The sequence below is a fragment of the Mastacembelus armatus genome, chromosome 21, assembly GCF_900324485.2.
Source record: "Mastacembelus armatus chromosome 21, fMasArm1.2, whole genome shotgun sequence".
Lineage (NCBI taxonomy): Eukaryota > Metazoa > Chordata > Actinopteri > Synbranchiformes > Mastacembelidae > Mastacembelus > Mastacembelus armatus.
The window spans coordinates 20,315,611-20,326,398 of record NC_046653.1 but is presented as its reverse complement, the minus strand read 5'-3'; the positions used below and the strand labels follow the sequence as shown (position 1 = coordinate 20,326,398).

The 10,788-nt window shown below is 41.1% G+C and overlaps 1 protein-coding gene across 1 annotated transcript; it reads left to right on the top strand.

The window, feature by feature from the left end:
• The first annotated feature begins 99 nt into the window (after positions 1-99).
• On the top strand, positions 100-1,898 carry gdf3 (growth differentiation factor 3). Its single transcript, XM_026296039.1, has 2 exons — positions 100-379; positions 1,048-1,898. Exons 1-2 carry the CDS (start codon positions 100-102, stop codon positions 1,896-1,898), a joined length of 1,131 nt encoding a protein of 376 aa, XP_026151824.1.
• Positions 1,899-10,788: the final 8,890 nt, after the last annotated feature.

Below are 10,788 nucleotides of genomic sequence, written 5' to 3'. Positions count from 1 at the left end.
ACCATAATTACGCAGCTGCACAGCGGGAGGTCTCGCAGGCTAAAACAAACATCCTGCAGCCCACAGCAGAGCTCAGTACAATCAAGCATGAGGCCCAACATGTGTCCTCTGCTGCTGTTCGCTCTGTGTCTGTTGGTCGTGCGTGCTGTCTCACATGTGGGCGAGGAGAAGAAGAACCAGGAGCGGCTCTTCCTCAGCTCTTTGGGGCTCTCCGAGCGGCCAAGGCCGTCAGGGAACCAGCAGACTCGGCGCCACGTGCCCTCCGCGCTCTGGAGGATGTTCCGGAGGTCACAGAACTCCCAGGCCCAGGTGAGCGACCCCTGCACGGTGTCTGAGTACGGGGTCCGCGGGAACATCATCCGCTACGTGCAGGACCAAGGTGAGCAGAATGTGATGAAGCAAAGCATGAATGGAGCACTCAGATCTGCTCCTTACTCACAAACCACTGTTCAAGTGACAGTGAGACTTTTATTAGTCTCATTTTTCCTCCACCAGATCAACAACATTGAAAAGTTTTAGACCTGCAGCACAAATAAAACACTTTTATTCATTTACTTTAATAATCGTACTATATTTTTTTGTACAAAGCGTGAGTGTGTAGTTGGTTCACACATTTCACATGTGTTGTATTTATCTGAAGCTTGGCAGGTCTTTGTTCATAATGAAGCAGCCTCCTAAGATCTGGGCACAGGTATGAGAGATGAACATGTGCTATTATTTATGGATCAAAGGTTTGTCAGTGACATGACAACAATCCAGATACAGCAGCTTAATCTTCTGTCAGAATTACTTTTAAAACAGATAAACACTTAGCAACTTAGAGACTTGTTTTTCTAAGGTGTTTGCACTAAACCAACCTGCAAATGTGCTTCAGGCAAACTTAGCTGTGAAAAATCACAGTGTGTGCCTGAGAGAGAGGTAACTGGTCATGGCAAATGATTCTCCGCCATGATTTAGATGCTCATGCACTGAATATCCAATAAGTGATTCCCTAAAAAAAAAAAACTGCCCTTGTTAAAGTCTGGTCTCCCTGCTGCTGTTCTGCAGGCAGGCTGGTGTCTGGCTGGAGCAGCTGTCAGGCCTGTCTGGAGAAGCAGCTTTTCTTCAACATGTCTGTCCTGCAGCCTGTGGAGCTGCTGTCTCTGGCTCAGCTGGAAATCAAGTTCTACTGGCAGCCTCTCATATCTGCAGAGCTCCTGCGGTGGCCCCGGGCCCTCAGCATGTATTTGTATAAAGTGATCAGGCCCACGCTGAAGGGAGCCAATCCCCAGGCCAACCGCAGACTCGTGGTGTCCCAGTCTGTTTGGCTGCAGCCTGAGCCCACCTCCATCACCCTGGACCTCACCTCATTGGCAGAGAAGTGGCGCAGACCAGGACACAACTATGGTTTAGTTTTAGAGCTGCTGCCTCTCGGTGCACATCCAGAGGAGCTGCTTCTTTTTCACCCAGGAAACTCCCTGCCTGTGGAACCAGCCTTCACCCTACCAGTGATCCAGGCCTCACTGGTGGCTGTGTCCCTCAACCCCCACCAGTGTCGCTCCAGACAGAAGAGAAGCACTGTTCACCTCCCTGTGACGCCCAGCAATGTGTGCAAGGCCCGAACCCTCTACATTGACTTTAAAGATGTGGGCTGGCAAGACTGGATTATCGCTCCACAGGGCTACATGGCCAACTACTGCCATGGAGAGTGCCCATTCCCGCTCAGTGAGAGCCTGAATGGCACCAACCACGCCATCCTGCAGACCCTGGTTCACTCCCTGGACCCACATAGCACACCACAGCCCTGCTGCGTCCCCGTCCGGCTCTCCCCGATCTCCATGCTCTACTATGACAACAACGACAACGTGGTGCTTCGACATTATCAAGACATGGTAGTGGATGAGTGTGGGTGTCGATGATGTCCCTGGTCATGTCCGATTGGCCACTGGTTACTTAATATCAACCAGTGTAACAGTCTGTCAGTGTAGGATGTGATGTTTTTAGTTAGTGCTTTTTAAAGAATGTAAGATTTGTTTGTTCTCAGGGATATTTAGACGTGTTTTAACATGAAAGCTGATGTTAATAAAAATTACAACAGTGATTTCTTTTTTTTTTGTCACCGATTTGTTGATGTAAATCTTTTTTGACCAGGGCTTCAGATTAAATTAAGTCATAGGGACAGTCCAAAACATAAGTGTTTGGACAGGTAAACATTTCTCTGTGCTTTCCACATTTTATTTGAAGCAAAATAATGGATGCTACATTAAAGTGCCATGTTTCTCCAATCATCAAATTTAATATTTTGAGATAAATACTTTGCAGTCAATGACTGGTGGAAGTCTTCAACCCACAGTCATCACCAGACGCCTTTAGCCTGGTCTTTAGAGGAATTTGGCTCGATGGGACTGAGATCAGGCGATTGACTCGGCCAGTGGAGGATGTTCCAGCTCTGCATGCTCAAGATGTTGAGATGAAATGTCCAATGACATTTGACATATTTATCTGCTGAAATTAAAGCTAAGACTTGGTACTTTAACGTAACTGTGCAGATACTTATGGTCTGGCCTGTATGTCTATATAGGGTTGCTGCTGTACATATGAATACTGTCTGGACTTCAGAGGATGAGGTGAAACAGCTTAGCTATAAGACATAAGACTAATACTGAAGACCTATTTCCCTTGGGTGTTAGGACAAACACAAGACACTACAACCTTCTCCTGACTGAACATTTTACTAAAAGTCAGAACTAAGGCTGCTTTTTTCTTAAAATGAATCAGTACTAGTTTATGAAGAGCAGAGAACAGTGGCCATTACAAGTTCCCAGAGCCCAAAGGGTGTGTTTAAATATATGTTTTTCATTTAATTAACGGTCCAAAGCATAAAAATATTAAAAGATGTTAAATTTGTTAGGTAGAAGACAGAAAAGTAGCAATTTCTCACATTTGATTAGCTAAAATTAGTCTTTTTAATTTTGACTGTTTCTGGGTCAATGTTTGTATCATGTTTGGTTTGCCCATGTCAAATACATTACATTTGTTTTAGAACAGAGTAGTGAGTTTCAGAGTCCTCGATTGCTCGTGCAAGAATAAAAGACATGTCTTCTGTCATATTTAGGCTTAAAAATGCAGCATTAAGAGTCAACATGTTTAGCCTTGATAGTGCAGACGTCAGCCACACAGGCTCACAGAGACAGTCTTGGCCTTAAAGTGTCACCGCCGTTTCCCTAAACGTTTCACTGACACAGACCAGCTACTCTGTTATCTACTCTATGGGAAATTAACTCTCTTATCTCACCTCCCTGCCTGATAACACCCCCACCCCCTCCCACAACGAGCCAGACGGACCACTCAGGTTGCCATGACGACGGCTGGTCGCCACAGCAACCGGGAGAGGCTGACAGGTTGTACTAATTAGTGAGGGATGCTGAGAGAGTTTAGGGTGCAAAGAAGGAGAGAAGACGAGACCCAGCGAGCAGATTTTTAATCCCTGGATGTTCTTCTAATGTTCCCAGTGGGTCTGGGTAACGTTACTTCGAAAAGCATGTGCTGTTGGTTGAAACGTTCCTAAAGAAATATTAATAACCCCTTAAAGTTGTTCTGACTCCAACTTTGGCATATTATTCCAAACCAAGATAAGAAAAAGACTAAATACGTGTTTGCAGTACATTTAAATGGGGATAAATAAAATTCTTAAGATAACCGAATTCCCACACACTAAGTTTAGCACTTGATTTATTGCAGATGTACTGTTTATGGTTTATGGCTGAAATGTTGGAGCTCAAGTTCTGCAGGAATTGAACACTTTCCTTTGAATAGTTTTAGACTTTAACATTGCAGCAGCCATTATCAAACTTCACTATAAACCACTTTATGGTCACTCCAGCAATTTAATATTACACCTCTATAAATTTGCTGGGTTTTATTAAGAAGTAAGTTCCACTTTAAGCATGGTTTTAATAGCTTTCAGCACCTGCTAAGTTTCTTTAAAATCTGTATGCATGTGTTTACAGTAGATTGCATATAATGTCATTTAAACAGCATTTAAATTGCAATATTTCAGCATGTTCTTAAGAGCTACCTCACACTGAAATAAAGGAAATAACAGGCATTTTTCACTCTAGAATTAGTGATTAAAACATGATTGAACCAGACAAATGTGTTTTTGTTTTGGCAGTTTTTTCAGTCTCTTGGTTTTCTTATTCTGCTCTTATGTGTAACACCAAGGGACAGAAGCAGAAGATGAATGAAAGTGAGAGAGAGTGGAGCAGAAGAGAGAAACGGAAGCAGCCTCAGGCTCTTCAGCAGCACTTTGCTGTCAAAGACAAAGTCATTTCCACTTTACCCTCTGGGGCAAACAATACGCAGTCTATCTCTAACAGTCAGACTCATGGAAGTGTTTTCTTCCTGTCTCTAAAACTAAAACACGCGCTCTCGCTCCTAATCCCAAATGGATCTTCAGCTGAGTTACAGACGAGCCACAGAGCCAAATTAACTTTATTAGGTTTTACATGAGTGGGTCTCTGACTGAGGCCGGGGGCGTCCTCAGCTACTGACACACACAGAAAACACGATTTACAGCTGAACCTTTGGTCACTGTTGTCTATTGTCCACTTTGCTCCAGACGGAAATGTCTCAACAACCTTTAACCCTTTAAATCTCTGGGTCACAGAGGATGAATCCTACTAACTCTTTTACATTTTTACGCTGAGGTGTTTAGTGTCTGAACTATTACATGGATTTTCATTCATGTCACCTTCATTTTTAAAATCTCTTTTTGTCTGATGTTATGTTTGCTCCTGCTCTACTTTGCATTAAGTGCTAATTAAGTGTTAACTTATGTTAGCACTGTCACTGTCAGCATATTAACATGTCAGTGCTGGTTAGCACTTAGCATAAATCACAAGTAGAGCCTCACGCAGCTGTTAGCTTGGCTGCAGGAGCCCTGAACAAGACACAGCCTGAATGCACCAAACCTTCACTGCATCATCGACAAACAAAAAAAAGCTAAAGTCGTCAGAAACAATTGACAGACTGGGTGAAGCTGGTGGGATTCATTATTAAAAATATGATTGAACACATAAAACCAAGCTTCCAGTCACTGAAAACAGTAGTTTTCTTTGAGGTTTATTACTGCACGACTAACTTTTTACTTAAATTAGATTTGTTACAAATATTTTTCAAAATCAACAAGCCTGCTACTCACTTATCTTACAAAGTCAACAGCCGATTGATTGGGAGATTAAGGTCGGCTATAAATAGATGCACACTAAATCTGAGCTTTATTGAGGGTCGTGAACCCACTTGTTGGCCCCTGAGGTTACTAACTTGGCTTTCTTTCTCTTTATCCTTCTGCAGTTTTACTCTCCCACATGTGCACAACCAGTAAGAAATGAGTAATCAATACCAGTCGAGATGGAGGCTATAGGGCCACTTCTGTGTGTTTTCTTTGTTTCTCGCTCCAGTCCTTTACTCATCTGTTTATTCTACAGTATACAATTATATTTTATAGAGTAGTGTTCTTTTGCAACCTTGTAGCTGCAGTTTGGGAAAAGCCTGATCCTGACTCACCTGCATGTTGCCCTGAATTCAAACTTATTCAGCACTAAACACTGTGAGATAAGAAGACAGCAACTGACTATGAGCCGGACCTCATCACCCAGTATCAGTGCAGGATCTCAATAATGCTCTTGTGGCTGAGTAAGAGAAAAACCCTGCAGTCGGACTCCAGAATCTAGTTGTAAATCTGTGTGATTGCCATCTTTTGCTTGGGTTGACAAATGGAAACGCATCAAAGTAAATTGTTAGTATAGTTTTGTAGACCATCTGCTGGGTTTTTAGAGTTTGACTTCTACTTAGGTTGGCCTAATACAAAACATTCAAATGTAAAACTCTTAATTACTCGTGTGTAGAAAAGCAAACTATTTAGATCGAGTCTTCACTCCTGCATAGTTAAGTTGAAAGTGGCAGAAGGAGACTGGTTCAATAGTTTATGGCTTCACCAGAACTGCCTGTTTTTCTTATTCATCTCACAGAGCAGGATGTGAAGACACAACAGCTGTGAACTGATAGATTGACTGGGATCTGCTGCTCTGACTCCCCATTAAATCAAGGAACAACACATTATAAAAATGCTGATCTTTCTCGAGTAAGAGACTGTAAGTTGTGATATTTAATCAAAAAAACAGAACAATGGACAGTAAAAGTTACTCAACCACTGTACTTAAATCCAACTTTGAGATGTCTGTACTTTTACTTTACACATAAAGATTAAAAAGGTACGTTTTGTGATTTCAAATACCAAACAATAGAAAGAAGCAAGTCTACTGCTTTGGGGTTACCACAGCACGAAAGAAACCAGTCTTTCTAATGAGCAGACTTACTTGGACTTGACTGGAAGACGTGGAGTTGCTTCTTTTATTTTTAGAAAGGGATCTAAATGTTCCTGGTAATGAGAGGAAATATTCTTCTATTAACCAGCAGGGGGCAATGTGGCTGCAGCTCAAAGTTCAGAACAGTTTAGCTGTGGTATACCGTTTCTTTGCATCTTCTGGTTCAATATGTATGTGTTTGAGTGGGTGTGTGTGTCTGGGGTGAATGCTCTCAGCATGAGGTAGCTGGTTAGCGGTTAGCAGTGGGTGGATGCTGAGCTGACCACTGCAGAGCCTGTAGTGTCTTAGTGAGGACTGGGTATGGACTCAGTGATCAGTTTTTATCATTATATCCTAGTTGCTTGCCGAGAAGGTAAATATTTAAAACACAGTAAACCTCATGCATAAATACACAGTGTCATTTCCCAATTGACTGACAGGTCTACACAAACATAATGTGTGCTGGTGCTGTTCATAGATTTATTTGTAAATGGGTATGTCATTTATTTCTCCACTTCTCAGTGCAGTAAAACATGAATTACACAGTTTATTTTACTTCATATGGCAGATACTTTACTGTAAACAGCAGTTTTTTTTCCAATATTTTAAAAAGAATAAGAATTTCTGCTTCAGACTTAAAGCTGCTGTAATTAATAATTTTAGCCCTAAACCCCAGTGCAGAATTTGTCATGTAAATGTTGTTGTAATTCCCCAGACCTACCACTAGATGGTAGTAAAGAGCCAAAGTTTGCTATTAGCACTTTTAATAAGAGTAGACAATCTTGAGCAGCAAAGATGACAGTGAGGCACTTATTCTGTCTCAAAAACACACAGACTCATCTTTTGTTGACCTCCATAATCGCTACTGTAATACACCGTCTGATATGACAAGCACTCTGACTAATGTTCTGTCAACACACACACACACACACAGACACACTTCTTGGCTTCCATATTTCTAATCCTTTTACCGTCTGTGTCACACTGACATACATTTGGCACACGCACTCTGTCAGCTAATCAATGATAATGGACTCGTGTATCCTGCCTAGTAACACAATCCTCTGTGTCATTACTATGCAAACACACGCTTTCTGTAACACACATGTTTGCATGTCAGAATGTGTGCTGTATTTACATCAACAGCACAATCACCCAGATGTTACACTGCAGATAGAAAGAGTGTTGTGACTGAGCCATGAAAAGCCCAGAAGGATTTGGAGAGAATCTGTATCGTTTAATACTCCATAAATGAATCTTTTAGATAAACAATGAATCAAATGACTGTAAGAGCTCATACTTTTGGTTTTGTGGCAAATTTACTCTTTGGTTTCTTGTCACTGCTCTTGCTTAAATAAGCTGTCAGACAAAGTTATGAACTGTAGTTGTTGAAATAAGCGAAGGATTTAACAACAGAGGAGTCAGATATTTTTGTCATGAGTTGGTGGAGACCAAAGCAGAGCTACCAGGTGGACAACAAGAATCCAAATGAACATTAATACTGCTGTGAGTGAGCTGGATGTGTATTTAGGCAGCTTAGTATTTGTCTCCTACAAAACCTCTGTCTTTCACGCTATTGAGTTGGTAGATGTAACAAATGAATAAATTCCAGCCTTATAGCTTGGTTGCACCAGAATTCACAACAGCATAACGATTTCCCCCCCAAAAAATGAGGGAGAGTTAAAAATGGAGGAAGCTTTCTTTTAATTGCTCCCGTCTTTCCATCCAACCTATTTTTTGATGACACATGAATTTATTTTCCTTTTAGGAGTACCTAGAGATCTGTTTTAGGTCTTACTATCTGATCACACTCACCATCGGCCTCGGAAAACTGTTTCTTCTGTGATGACGATCATGTGGTCAGAGCCGATATAGACGTCTGCTCCTATCATATGGGGTATCAACACACACACCGAAGTCCTGCTGCAGTAGTTTGGCCTGAGTCGGATCTGTGTTGGGTCTCACTTTCTGTAAACCTGTGAAAACCACTAATCTGAGCACACACTTATCTGGTAAGTATTACATCACTCTGCTAAGTACTAGACTGAAAAACTAACAAGAAAAAGTGTGACGTTAACCATAACAGGGCTCAGCCTTTCCAGTTTAATTGGATAACAAATGAATGTTCTGTATATCCTATTTTAATTTTATACAAAAACTGACGAGACTTAATAAGTGAACTAAATTATCAAAATGCTTGTTGATACATTTGCGTAAGAGAATAACATAAGACCATGGAAAATGCACTTTTTATGGCACAGTCTTTAGCAGTTTTTTCCAGTCCTCAGTAAAAATTGCTCCCAGCAGCTTTGTGAACGAGTCTTACGAGGAAAATCTCTTAGCTCAGAACTTTTTGGTGCCATTTAGGAGAGCTCCTGGTGGTAAAATAAAATACTCTGTGAATACGGCCCCTGGATGTCAGTGTGAGTTGTGGCCAGAGGTGTCCTGTAATGAGGTGACAGCAGGTTCCCCCCAACACACTTTAACACCTCAGATGGACACACACACACACACACACACACACATGCAGCAGAGGGAGGTGACACCATTACCCCTGACCCTTCAGCCTGCATCTGTGCATGTGTCCAGGTGTGTGTGTTCACAGGGGTCATGGCAGTTTTACTGTTTAATTACAAACCATATGGCTGAGCTCCTGCTTAATACACAGTTCAATGCATTCTCATTAATTCTTACACAACTATATGTTTTTAATGAGAATCGAACAACTGTATTCAGACGTATCCAGATCTGGTGATCACTGACCTTCTGCAGGTTAAGATGAGACAACAAGACAAGTCTGCCCTGACCTCCATGTGCTGAATGAAAGTTACACAGTTATGGAGCCAGAACAGTGACAGTAAAACTTGAAATTGGAAGTGAAAAATAAAACACTGGCATTGAAGCTTTTGTACTGAAAAACACGTGTAAAAAGTATTGACAATGAATGAAGTTATATATGTCACTGTTTTAGCATGGAGAGGGTGGGAGCTCTGATCGGCCATGGGAGCCTCACCACAGGCTTATAAAGTTATTTCATATTAATATTGATATTTAGAAGTTTGTATCTGTTTGGACATATAGCTGTAACCACAGGTATGTATGTATGTATATATATATATATATATATATATATATATATATATATTATATGAATTTTTGAAATACCAATTAGAAAACACAACTTCTGTAAAAACTAAAAAAAAAAATCTGATTTCTAATTTAAGCAGATTTTACATTTTACCAAACATTTTGTCAGTTTTCTAGATTTCTGCTATTCCTAATACTCACTGGTTTGGATTTGATTTTGAACCATATAGAAATGAAAGAAGTGGCTGAGTGGTTAGCACTGTTGCCTCACAGCAAGAAGGTTCCTGGTTTGAAACCCATCAGGGGCCTTTCTGTGTGGAGTTTGCATGTTCTCCCTGTGCTTGTGTGGGTTTTCTCCAGGTACTCTGGTTTCCTCCCACAGTCCAAAAACATGTATGTCAGGTTGATTGGTGACTCTAAATTGCCCATAGGAGTGAGTGTGAGTGTGTGAGGTTGTTTGTCTCTATGTGGCCCTGTGATGGACTGGTGACCTGTCCAGGGTGTATCCCTGCCTTTCACCCAAAGAGAGCTGGGATAGGCTCCAGCTGATCCCTGGGACCCAGGTTAGGACTAAGTGGGTATAGATGATGGATGGATGGATATTGCACAGTACAGTGAGCAGCAAATTTCCATTAGTTTTCCTTAATATCACTTTATTATAGCAGATAATGCAGTTCAGACTTTTTAAAGTGAAATCAGCAAATGATAATGAAAACATTTTTGTTTACTTTTATGGGATACATTCAAACCAATGGATGTCTGTAATGGTAGGAGCTATTTATTGACATTTTAAAACTGATTTACGATGCAAAATTGATACTAGTTGAATGTGTAAAATTTATTTGGTCATTAAATATGTGAAGAGACCTTTCATTTTAATTGTTCTGAACTGTAATCATTGAAACAACACAGGAGAAATCACACACACACACACACACACACGATCCTGCTCTGGACAGGATTAAAATCACAGATCAGCACATGCAATATTAAAATCACAAGCTCCCCTGGAGAAATAAATCCTGTGTGAATAAGGCTTTAGTCTATCTGAGTCTGAGTTGGAGTCTCTGCCAGCAAACCTCTTCAGACCTTCACACACACAACAACCTGAGCCAGAGAGACAAAAGATATTGAAGATGGGAAGACCTATATATAAATCTGGTACCAGTTGAACTTTGTATGTGTGTGTGTGTCTGTGTGTGTGTGTGTGTGTGTGTGTGTGTGTGCTGGTGAACCAACTGGTGAACACACTGCTTCAGTGTCTTTTTCCCCCCACTGGGAATCTCAGACCAGCATGAGTAAGCAACCAGTCGGATTTACAGCATATTGATTAAATTAGCATTCGTTCCACAAC